The following is a 12728-nucleotide window of genomic DNA, read 5'->3' on the forward strand; positions in this document are numbered from 1 at the left end:
AGTCAGGGCAACCCTTTACCTCTAAAAACTCTCATGGAATTTTAAAAAATTCATTATGAAATATGTAAGTAAAATTATGTATACAGTAATTTTAAAAAAATAATAATTTTCTTTCTAGGCATAGAAGAAAACCTATTCCTCTTTGGCCACATACAGTGAGCCCTTCTTAAATGAGAAACTTTGTTCTCTAAAATTCTCTTTCCCAAGTCCAGTAGTGTTCAAAGCTGGGTTAACTATCATTTGTTCCTATTTCTCAGCTGAGATGGTCAATTGAACATTTCCTTTTCCTCAAATTATTGTAAAAGGAAAAAAGCTTGGTCTCCTTTAAAGTCGAGATAAAAATCACTCAGAATATAACAAGACAAAAAATTCTCATCACCACTTGGCACTGCAGTCTAAAAGTAAAACAACTCTCCAAGTCACAGGGGTTCCATTCATTGCCTGCTTTTTAAAGGCATCCATTCTGCTCAACAATAGAAAGGAAGCACTATGATTCTTTAAACAAATCTTTCCTGAATACGTGTAAATTTTCACTTTGTAAGAGACCTTATATTACCTTCTCCTACCCCTCAATAATGGTAATGACTAGAGGTAAACAGCCCAACTTTTCTAATGCTATTAAGAAATGCTTGATAAGTCCCCAAAGACAGGCATAAGTCAAACTTAGCAGCTTTCCTTATTTTTTGAAGCCAAGGTCATAAAAATGCCATTTATTTTCTAACAACTGATGACTTACTGTTAAATCAGGCCCACATGAATGCCTGAAGGTTGCCAAAATTTTTTAATATTTACACACAAAAGTGTGTGTAAAGCTAGTGGAAAATGAAAAAGCAACCCATGTTTTATGCAATTCAGTGTTAGGAAGGCTGAAAGGACAGGCTGTGTGTCTAGGCTGTGAGGTGTCCTTCTGCCAAGCTCAGGAGGTGGATTCATCCAGGAGGTACTTGGAGAAGGGATGTGACACAGGAATGTGACCTAACAGAAACTTAGAAAATAAGCATGGTCAGTTTCAGAAGCAGATACTCTGATCTTTACCTGGTCATGATCAATATCTGCATCTCCTGTGATCACAATGCGTTTCTCAATTCTTGTTTCAGATATTCCACCTTTTACAGTCTAGAGGTCATAAAGGAAAAGGGAGGGGGGTTAGCAATCACTAAAACATGTTTACACATAATCAGAGAAAACACAAATGGAGCACACCTAGACCTTCTGATAATCATTAGGCAATTGACACTGAGTAAGGAACATTGACGCTCCAGAAATTTCTTTATTTATATGCTCAATGTAGAATTCTATCATCCAATTTGAAAGCAACCTTAAAAACTCTCTTATCATAATTCAGGTGAGATCAGGATGCAATAGATGTCATTTAATCCAAACAGTTCCACTGGAACATTTCATTACAATTTCCTGAGTTTCTTCATTTCCGATTGGTCATTGTTTTGAAAAGAAGCAAGCAGGGAAGAAACAGTTGTTTGGTTTTTGTAGAATTTACAGGGACTCCTAATCATTTAGACATCTGGTTTAGTCAGGTTTGGAAAACTGCTTGATGTTATAGCTCTAATTGTTCTACTGGCTTCATACAAATCCATTTAGCAATTTTGTTCATTTAGTTAGTGCAATAACAGAAAGAGAACTTGGATTTGCTTTAAGATACATAAGATGGGTGAAGGTAATAGAAAGACTTCCATCCAATGTTTGATTTGATTCCGCATGTGGTTGTGACATAAACACAGAACGTGGCTGAACAAAAGCTAGAGGGGACCCGGGAGCAGGAACTTCTGGGTAAACTGCTGAACAGAGTCACTGGCTTGGAGCAAGGTGACAGAGCCTCAGGCATGATAGAGGCTGAGAGATCATATGCTCTGACACTCTAAACCATGAGTAAATACCACAGTCCTGAGAAAGCACAGACCCAACCTCTAAAACACTGATAAATTTACACAGTCATGGGTGATTACACCTAAGTATAAGACACAGGGCTGACCACAGAGATCATTAGGTTTTAATAGCTAGATACACTTTAAAATGAACACCAATACCATCATGCATTTGGGGGACTTTTTTAATTTACAAAGTTTTTGTTGTTGTTGAAATATCGAGTGAGGAGGGCAAAAGGGATACATTCAGCAGGCATTACTGGAAAATAATGCTTGGTTAGAAATGTGATGGCCACAGCATACACTGGAATCACTTGGAGGGCTTCCTAAACACTCCTTGGGTTTCAGAAGACCTGGACCGGGGCCACAGTATTCACACTGCTAGCAAGCCCCTGGGTGAGACTATTGCTGCAAGTGCAGAGACCACATTTGAAGAATCACTGGTTATCAGATGTTAAACACTTAAGAGAATGATCTGGAAAAAATGCCCCAAATCCACATACTAGAACCTTAAATCAATGGGGGAAATTTACTTTATTTGAATAACTTGGTGAAAATTTCCAATGGCGTTCTCCACTCATTTGCTTCAGTCAGGAGAGCTAACTGGTACTTACCAAACCTATGCTTCTATTTTATTAAGTTCCTTCTGCTCTTATAGCTCTCTCAGGTATAGCTATTTGGAACATATTTTTACCCCATGTACTTTACAAATTTGCAATTTGGTTTACATACAAATGTCAGTGGAGCCCAATTTCTTGCATACTTTAAATCTATGCATGTTTATTGAGGGCACTGTGTGTAAAAATTTGAAGGGTGAATAGGAACAAAGAAACAATTCAGAAAAGATTTTGTTGGCAATGTACAGAACCTGGATTGCTTTACCTTGGTGATGTGTGTGGTTGTTGTTGTCGACACGGACTCAGATGTGATGGTCTGTGCAGTCAGTAACGTGCCTGAGTCACCACCAGCCCCGCCATCAATCTTTGGAGATTTAGGGGGAAAATACAAAGTAATGCTTAACTTCCATTCTGTTGTCAGAGAAGACCCCTCCCCGTCAAACACGTATCTTTTAAGATCTATGCAGTTGGCAGAAGATGCTGGCTGCCAATCCCCTGCATGTTTGTAATGGTGATTTACTGATCATAGATTGGCTAGCATTTAAAGAGTAAAGGCAAGGATTAAATGCACATGCATGAGCAGAGAGAAGAAAAGGAAGGATGGAAGTAGAAGATGGGACTGAGACCTATAGGGGAGTCATGAGAAAATCTGACTGAGGGCCATTTGCAGAATCTAGAAGAAGAAACCAGAGAACCAAGCAGAGAAGTTTCCACAGTGACCAGAAGTACTGGGTTTGTTGTTTTTTAAGCACAGGTGGGTAAAAATAAACGTTTTCTCATATTACTAAGCAACAGAGCCTGCCTAGGATAGACTAGGCTTACACGATCTGGTTAACTGCTTCTCTATTTCTTTTTTAAGTGACACTGATCCTGCCATAGCTGTGCAGACACACAGCCCCAGTGCATATGGCACACATGCACACCTGCGCAGGCACTCTCTCTGCATGTGTGTGCATATATCACGCATGCATGAATCTTGTATCTAGACATATGTCTACACATGGTTTAACTGCTTTGCTTTGATACTAGAAAGTTCTAGAGTTTACCAGGGGAACTAACGAAGCACATTAACGGCCTACAAGTTTATGCTAAGATCACCAAACATATTTGTCTCCAGTTTCCTGACACAGACACAGGAAATAACTGGAAGGTTCAGAGTCTTTCTTACTATAAGTTAGGAGGAAATCTTTCGAGCTCAGGTCATGCTCCTGTGCTTCTTTACAAGGGCACTTACCACAAGAGAAACACATGAAGACAGGCTCTCCCATCACACCCATTGGTAAGAAACCTAGTTGTGCTTATGGGGGATCTCTGCACATTTACAGAGAGCATATCTTAAAAAAAAATTTTAAAGACTGTTTCACACATAAATGCATCAGCTTGAAAAAGCTATTTTGGGAGGACAATAATCTGCAATCCCCCACCATGGTACCTTCTAGAAGACTAAATTTCTCAGTTGAGAAAAGGGTTGTCTAGGTTTCTAAACCGTTCCATTTTCAAATGATAACTATTTCCCCCTTTTTGTTACTCTTAAGGTTAAATATCTTAATTCTTACTTCAAATCTTTACAGAATCAATGTGTGAATACCAAAAATCAAACACACAAATGAGATAATTATTTAGACGCATAGTATATTTATGTAAGAACGGCGACATATGTTATTAGAAAATAATCAACTGTGAGGAGAAGCACAGATGTGTATGTGAATATGCAAACAAAAGTGAGTTGATTTGCTCTGTCTTCATGGAGTCGGGGGTGGGACGGTGGCAGGGATAAAAGCTTAATTCTATGAATCTACAAATTACATCAGATCCAATAAACGTTATAAGATGATGTGTTCCCCAAGTATACATAAGCATTCCTGGATATATCAAGCCAGAAATGGTTTATAAGAATAATAAGAACAACATTGGTACAGTCTGTCCTAAAAAAAATCACATATACTCTTCCCCCATAATTACTGGGTCAGCAATTCAATTGCAGCAAGGTATGTGGCTAAAGTACAGTTACAAAATGAAAATATAAAAAGCTATGTCAAAGTCAGAAATGTAAACTAGGAGAAGACAGAATGAAAACAGAAACAAAGTAAGTAAAAAAAAGAACTCAAACTGTCCAAGTCTAGAGCTTTTGTACCTGTGGAGACTCATATGTGATGGTTTTGGTCTCCGTTTGGACAATAGGGACTTCCTTGGTGGAGATTTCTGTCCTTTGTGAGGCATCAGAAATTGTTACCATCTCTGTTTTTACCACTGGTGGCTGAAGTGAAAAGGAAGGGAAACATAAATTCTAGAGGTAATAAAATAAATGTGCTTAATGGAGCCTTCAAAAATAACTGAAATATATCCAAACACACACTCATACACAAATGAAAAGAGCAAAAGAAAATAATAAGAAAGACACAAAAGAAAAACACTTTCCTTCAAAATCATATATATGTGTATAGATATATATATATGAAGAATAAGCTAGCATAATGGCTCCTGAAATTGTGGTATGTTTCAAATTACAACGGTCCCAAATTACTTACGTGTCAAGCATGGCGTACAGTGATATAGAAACTTTAGCTTTAAGCAAGTAGTGATCAAATTGAAAAGAAAACAAAACAGAATTAATGATGAGAAGTGACCTGCCTCCATTTTTATTACAGTTTAAAGAACCACATGGTCTGTGTGAAGGCTCATGGTCTTTAATTGGCACACCTAGTCGGTAGGCCAAGCTGCACTCTTTCCCCAAACAGCCCTTGCTGCTCTGCTGATACAGAGATTTCATTTTCAGAAAGAATATCTTCAAGCAGCACTGTTTTCAGTTATACTAATCTAAATCTTACAGTGTTTCTTCTGTATGACATAAGTTAAAATGTGATGTATCTCTAGAGTTACTCCACCATTGATGCATCAATGCTCTGAACTATTTAAAACATCCAAACAGAGGGTCACTACAGTGCTTCCCTTGAGAGAAAATTCCCAAGTGTAATAATTTAAAGAGGAAATCTCTGCAGAAAGCAATAGTTCAAAGCATTCAAAGACTTTCAAAATGTCATCTGCTGAAGTGAAATCAGAAATTTAAAAGTAACATAAATCCAGTTAATTATTTCAAGACAAAGTCAGTTCAAGATTTTCCACCCCATGAACAAGAGCAAACATGGAAAACCCTCTACTTTTGGCATTTAACTTTAGAATCAAGGAACATTCACACAGAAGTAAATCTTTCCTCAGCATAACTTTAACTCCCAAATCAGGGACCCTGCACCTAAATGACCAAATCTTCATCTCAGAGGAGTGTGGAAAGTTCTGTTTCTTGAAGAGAAAAAGGGAAAGACTCATGCTTGATTGAGACAAGTCACAAAACATATAACCAAACTTGCAAATAATCCAGAATTGACTAGAGGACAGAAGGCAAAGAGAAGGGTATCCTCTGCTTAGCTTCTCGCTGCCCAGAAAGAAGGAAAGCTAAGTCCCTTGACCAGACTGGACAATCCCTGGAATCTAAAACCTGAAATGCCAGTGGTATTCAAGAAATAACGTTTTCATCATTGCTAGATGCTGAATTCTGAGCACCACGGTAATAGGAGCCTGCTGCCATTCCTGGAAATCTTATATTGAAGAGAGAATGAGCCAGAAGGTCAAACCTAGTCGTGACACCAGCAACACTCACACTGACCATTTTTCAACAATACACACACAATTTCCTAATGAAAAGAATTCAGGTATTTAGTATGAGGAGGCAGTGCAACTTAAAGATAAGCCTTGAAAAAAATCTGAAAACGTGCAAAGAAAAATTTCAGTGTGAAATGAGAAGGGAAAAAAAAAAAAAAAAAAAAACAACGAAGTGGCTGCTGTCGGAAAGTTTACTCTATCAGGAGATCCAGTTGCAGTAAAGATGCCAGAAACTGTGACCCCAGAGGGCAGAAAAATTGACAGAGCAGGGCCATCCCCCTTCCTCCCCGGAGAGATCAAATTCAGAATCTTGTCGGAAAAGCTGAAGGAGAACGGGGAGGACAGGAGAGGAGGAGAGGCAGGTGTTCTCCACCTGAGAAACAGCTCTAGAGTTGAGCTCCCATTTACCTCTGAACAACAAATAATCTGTGGCAAAACATCAGTGTCAACATGAGCCACCTCTCCGTTAACCTTCTGCGGCTCCTCCTCTGTTTCTTCGCCGGCGTCTTGCTTAACAGCGCCTTCGTTTACACTCTTCTCGGCAGGGATCTGGGGGGCCACTACCTTTTCCTGGGGCACTGTTTCTACTGGGCCGACACTGGCCCCTGCGTGTGTGACTGGGCTGGCTGCTGGCACTGGGTCCTCCCTGTCTACTACCTTGGCTGCTTGGCCGGGTGCCTCCTCCACCTCCTCTTCGTCCTCCTCCTGCTCCTCCCTGATGGTGCCCTCAGTCACCCGGTGGTGGGGCCGGTACTCCCCCACGTCCTCCTCCTCCTCGCTCTCGCTGCTGCTGCTGCTGCTCTCAGAAGACAGGGAGGTGGAGTCTTTCTGCATCCCTGGCTCCACCTTCCGCATCTCCCCAGGACCACGCCCAGGGGACAGCTCTTTACCGTTCATTTCTTCGGGGATTACTCTTTCGTCTTTCCCAACCTCTGCCTGCTTCTTCTCCTCCACTACATTCAGAGTCTCAAGTGAACTCTGCACAGAAACAAAAATGGATGAGGGGAAACAAAAATAGATGAATAAATAAAAAACGACGGCAACCCAAATTAACCGATGGCAGGTTTCATGTCATGGAGAAAAGCAAAGATGATGATGATGATGGCGGACTGAAAGGGAAGCGGGGGGGAAACGTGAGCAGGATTGGAAACGTCGGGCAATGGTGTTAACATGGTAAAGGGGAGAACCTTAACAGCATCAGTGGCTCCGGCGCTAGGCCCTTCGGACTCAGGAGCACGTCTCTGCGGAACAAAAAGCAACCGAGGACACAAAATCAATAACGGTTTACCTCGACACCCACCAAGACAAACATCTGACACTGCAAAGCAGAGCAGCAAGAATCAACAGCTATAAAAAACCTTTTGCTCAATGTCACGTGAAGGACAATCCAGACAAATGCAAGAAGCTTAGGGAAGGAAACAAAAACACAAAAATAGCCAGCATCCTCCCAAAGAAATGAAATCCTTTTATTACACTTAGATCTATAAGCTCCTTCTTGTTGAAAAGGTGTGGGGGAGGGGTGGGGGTGGGGAATGGAATTATACCAAAGCTTACTCATTATTTTAAAGTTTGTATGTTAAGACTTTAAAATCTATTGACAGCTTGATTTTAATCAGACTTGAGAAAAAAAAAAAAAAAAAAAACGCAGCATGGCCTGAACACGATTCCTAAAGGAATTATCAGTAAGATGATATTTTTATATTTTGCTGGCTTATTTAAAAATCAGTTTTAATTGGCAAAATTATACTTGGTCTCAGATAGTTATTAATACAGAAGTGTTGTCATTTCAGAAATGGTTATTAGCATCCCAAACTGTGTTATAGATTAGCAAAAAGGGGTATTATAACATTAGGGTGGATGTCAGTGATGGCTCCAAGTGTTTTCGCTTAGAATTTAGCTCCTCCATTTGAAAATTGAAATGAACCAACTTTATTATTTGAGATGCTCATTGCTGCCCACCTGCAGATATCTACTTTGGGGGTGTAAATTTACTTTCGCTAAGTACAGCACCTAAATGTTCAAATAAATGCTTGAAGACCAAATACATTAGAAATATAACTTACTATACTACAGCATTGATAATCAGGGTAGAAACTTTCTTAAAAAGGAATCTGTTTTTAAAGATTAAAAATTTCCTTATTTTTTGAAAAGGCTAATTTATACTGATACAAATAATTCCTAGCCAAGTTTTTGGCATTCCAGTAGCACTAATGCCTTGTGCTCTGACTTTACAAATTCAGCTAGAGACAGTAGCCCTACTTATTTAGGAAGGTATCTCAATGCTAAATGAAGAGCACTGCACCTCTGAACCCTCTGGGCAGAAACAAACCACACTGTGAAGCTGCCAAGACACTAACTGGACTGGAGCTGCTTCCTACAGTAAATAACACAAGCTCATGTTTATCTGCTCCAGCAACATGGAAAACTATGAGCAAAAGGTCCTAAAAGGACACCTATCAACATATACTCACAGACCATCTTTGACCTGCACTGTTATTCTTAAATGTATGGTAAGAGAACATTTTCAATGCTCAGCATTAATACCATGTAAGTCATTTCACTGACAGAACAAGAGAGCCATCTTTCCAATGTTATTGAAAGCTGAGGTTTCGCACGTTAAACTAGAAACCTCAAAACTGAGTTTGCTACTTAGGCAACATTCAACTGTAAATCCTTACAAACTTCTTTATAAATAAAGATATCCAGTGATCAGAACATTTCTAAAGGAGATATTTCATTATTATTACTTTTATTACTATGGCCAGATGGATTCTGCCCAAGTTCAGGGAATCCCTTAGGGGTCACTCCCCCCCAAATTAAAACTGACTATGGCAAGCACTTCAATTTTTTCCCTATGAGCATAATTTTTAAAATAATAAGCCATCTGAAGATGTTTAAAAGACATTTTGGCTTTGAAAATTTCTGCAAAAAAATGCCTTAGCTTCTACGTGATTGAAGGTTTCCCTCCACATAACACCCCAGACTCTGTACCTTTGTGACTGGTTTAAATGATTCTCTCAATTTAGGCAGACTGGAGAGGGGAGAATAGAAAGCAAGAGAAACATCCAATCAGTATCTTTTCCTCGTGTTCAAATTCACTCATTATTTCTTGAAGGTTTCTCCCAGGAAGAGTTAATTTCACCAATGAAAGCACTGGAGGAAAGGGTTCCTTAATACTCAAAAAATAAAAACCACTCTTAAATGTGACTTTTAAAAAATGGGAAACAAAGCAAAATGCACCTCAGGCAACCGTGAGAAGGGCGAGGAAAGCTTTTCAGGTGCATTAGAGTTCACAACAGTGCCCTCTGCTGTCCAAGTGGTGGCTGAGCGGAAGGAGGCTTTCATGCTATCAGAAAAGCCCTTTTCACTAAACAAAATGGATGTTATCTCCTCTTCTAGGCTCTGGAGAGGTCAGAAAAGGAAGAGCAAAGAATTAGCAATGAGTCAGAACGGACAGCGGTGACCTACTGAAAGAAAGTGAAGGTTACGCAAGAAAGAATCGCAGAGCAGCATACACTGAGAGAAAGGCGAGGGTTCTGAAGATGCTGCAGCAGGCATCTGCGGCCATTTGCCTGAATGCTGGCTTTCCACCGTTTGAAGGTTGTTCATAGCTCTAGCCTTCAGAAATGCACTAAACTCTGGTTTCTCACTGAAACTTGATCACAAGCTGAGCATGACTGACCCACCTGCATATCAAACGCTACTTTGTATAATCTTGAGGGAGCTTCTGGGCATGGGCCTTTCTGCATGTAACAGCCTCTTCCGGGGCCCCTCCACTTGCTACACTTATTTCAGTGTTAGACCTTATGTCCCCAACCCCCTGCCTCCAACACTCTTAACTAGGCACTCTGGGCCTTGCCAATTCCGTCGTCACTCTGAGGTCCACTCCATGTTCTGCATATGGCCTTCACTATTGCAGCTCCTATGATCTCTCCCTTCCCTATACCACTTTGTCCATACCACAAGCACTGTGACAGTAACCCACTGAAGTTCCCTCAGATATGCTAGATATGCTATGGAATAAAGAAATAGTGTCTCTTTTTCTTTCAGTAAGAAATGGGTAGAGGAAAAAATTCTAAACAGGAAGACAAACTTCAGAGGGTAAATGCTAAGCAATGTGAAAATCATCTGTCTCGGAAAAAGCTACTAAGGTGAATTTAATCTTTGCCTTTCTAGCCCTTAAATGATGGTCCCTAATCTGCCTGACGGTCCATCAGGGAAGCTGGGGACTATCTCAGATATTATACCTAGAACACCAACGGTAAGGAATGATCAAGTAGCTCCCTCTCACGTTAGATGTGTGCAATAATATGTCCTAACAAACCCCACAGCTCAGGGATCAGAGACAAATGAATGAATAAATGAATGGCGCTCTGGGGTGCCTTGTGGGACAGTGCCCTAACCAGGATGAGTGGTAGCTACAAGGAGATGCAGAGCATGCTAAGTTGCTTCAGAGATGAGGAGAGCAAGGTGCATAAGCAATTACAATAGTCAGAAGAGAAAAAAGCTTCTCGACAATTTCAGCTGAATTAAGAGTCTCCATAATTACATCATCCCCAGGGTCAGGTAGGTGGAGATGGTGTCCTACTACGTAAAAGATCACTGGGGAATTTAAATAAGTACCATGCATCTAAGTATTCAATAAAATATGTCCAAAAGTATCTTAAAACTACAGTCTAGGTAATCTCTACTAGACTCTTGAGAGAAATTTTATATAAGTTCAAAGAAAGAAAGTGAAGTCATTCAGTCACTTCTGACTCTTTGCAACCCCATGGACTGTATAGCCTGCCAGGCTCCTCCATCCATGGGATTTTCCAGGCAAGAATACTGGAGTGGGTTACCATTTCCTTCTCCAGGGGATCTTCCCGACCCAGGGATCGAACCTGGGTCTCCTGCACTGCAGACAAGCTCTTTACTGTCTGAGCCACCAGGGAAGCCCTATACAAGTTCAAGTATGTCATAATTCTCACAATGTGTAAGAGAATATATTGATACCAAAAAATTAATAATATTTAATAATAATAATTAGCCTATATGTATGTATGCCTGCCACTCAGTCATGTCCACTCTTTGTAACCCCATGGACTGCAGCCCACCAGACTCCCCTGTCCATGGAATTCTTCAGGGAAGAAGACTGGAGTGGGATCTTCCTGACCCAGGGATTGAACCTGGGTCTAACTGCATTGTAGGCATCTTTACCATCTGAGCTGCCAGGGAAGCCCTAATTTGCCTATTAAAGACTAAGTAATTTGATTTCAAATTTTCTGCCCTATTCTCAAAATCATTCATAATATACTAAAGTCATTTTGAAAGTTTGATGTATCAATTTCTAAACAAGAAACAATTATTTTTTTTAATCTATAAAATCCATTATAGACATTTGGAAATCTGGAGAAATTATACCTATGTTTAATTTTTATTTTGCATTTTATTAAGGACTGCAATTTATTAAGTAGCAAAATGAAGTTGAAAGAAAAATAGCAATTTAAAAGATACTCTCTTAAAAGTCAAAATACTCCTGTAGACTTACTTAACTTTCAACTAATAGTAGTGATGTGTTGAGGAGTGGGAGAGGAAGTACATTGTAAGTGGTCAAAAAATGTTTATTGGGTAAATGGATGATTGCAGTTACAACAACCCATACATGTGTCAAATAAGGACATATTTTCTAGCATGTGCTACAGAGGAGAAGAATAAGAAAAAAGCAATAACTTCAATTGCAGATAAACCATTTATGGGTTTAAGAGTGGGTGAATTCCAGATTTAAATTTCACATGACATCATTTTAATGTTAACTTCTACAATAATGAATGGATAGTTTTCACTGTGCACGGTTTATATTGTACACTCCTAAACGATGACATCCAGAAAAAATGATCATTTTAAACAACTTCACCAAAATCTCAAAGTTTCCTACTTTAAGGACATCACTTTAAATTGATCAAAAGATGTCATCTCACTTCTCAGGAGGATAAATTTTCAAAACTATATAGTATTTCAAAGCATATGATATTAAAATAATCATTTGATACAGAGTCTGATTTGCTTTGGATTTCAAACTAACCTTTCAAGTATATAAAGATGCTACTCAGTTTAACTTTATGATGTTATCTTTCACATCTGCAGTGTTCCAAAAATATTTCATCTCACCTAGACCTCAAATCCTCTTAGCGCAAAGCTTCATCTTCCACTTATTCTGCCTCCTCCACCACCCCAGTGTACGTTCTGATGAGTAATACTCTCTACTGATTAACAAAATCAGATGAGGGGGGAGGGAAACACTTTCTCTTTATTCCAATCTGTGCTCTCATTCACATCCCCTATAAGCCATTCCTCATTCAGCACCAGAGGGATTTTCGTTAGACACGTGAGATTATATCACTACTCATCTTAAAGCTCTCCAATGGCTTCCCCTCACTCACTCCTATAACAATTCCAAATTGTTACTGTGCTCTTAAAGATCCTGCCAAGATCTGGGGTCTGACCTCTATGACTCTTCTAAGACCCTGTCATTGGTCTTTCAGTCCTTTAAAGAAATTCCTGTCTTGGGGCTGTTGCATTTGCTCTTCCT

At 39.6% G+C, this 12728-nt stretch overlaps 1 protein-coding gene across 10 annotated transcripts in view; it reads right to left on the reverse strand.

Moving 5' to 3' along the window:
• EPB41L2 (erythrocyte membrane protein band 4.1 like 2) overlaps positions 1-12728 on the reverse strand; it is a 207269-nt gene that overhangs the window by 21574 nt on the left and 172967 nt on the right. For 4 of the 10 annotated variants that reach the window (XM_040239212.1, XM_040239209.1, XM_040239211.1 and 1 more), the window contains exons 16-20: positions 7345-7398; positions 6566-7135; positions 4635-4757; positions 2766-2864; positions 1036-1116 (exon numbers count right to left, since the gene is read on the reverse strand). In XM_040239212.1, coding sequence (XP_040095146.1) covers positions 1036-1116; positions 2766-2864; positions 4635-4757; positions 6566-7135; positions 7345-7398 — 927 coding nt within the window. The remainder of the gene's footprint in view (positions 1-1035; positions 1117-2765; positions 2865-4634; positions 4758-6565; positions 7136-7344; positions 7399-12728) is intronic. The other 6 variants (XM_040239216.1, XM_040239214.1, XM_040239213.1 and 3 more) reach the window with 4 other exon arrangements.

Source organism: Oryx dammah, unplaced genomic scaffold, assembly GCF_014754425.2.
Source record: "Oryx dammah isolate SB20612 unplaced genomic scaffold, SCBI_Odam_1.1 HiC_scaffold_4, whole genome shotgun sequence".
Classification (NCBI taxonomy): Eukaryota; Metazoa; Chordata; class Mammalia; order Artiodactyla; family Bovidae; genus Oryx; species Oryx dammah.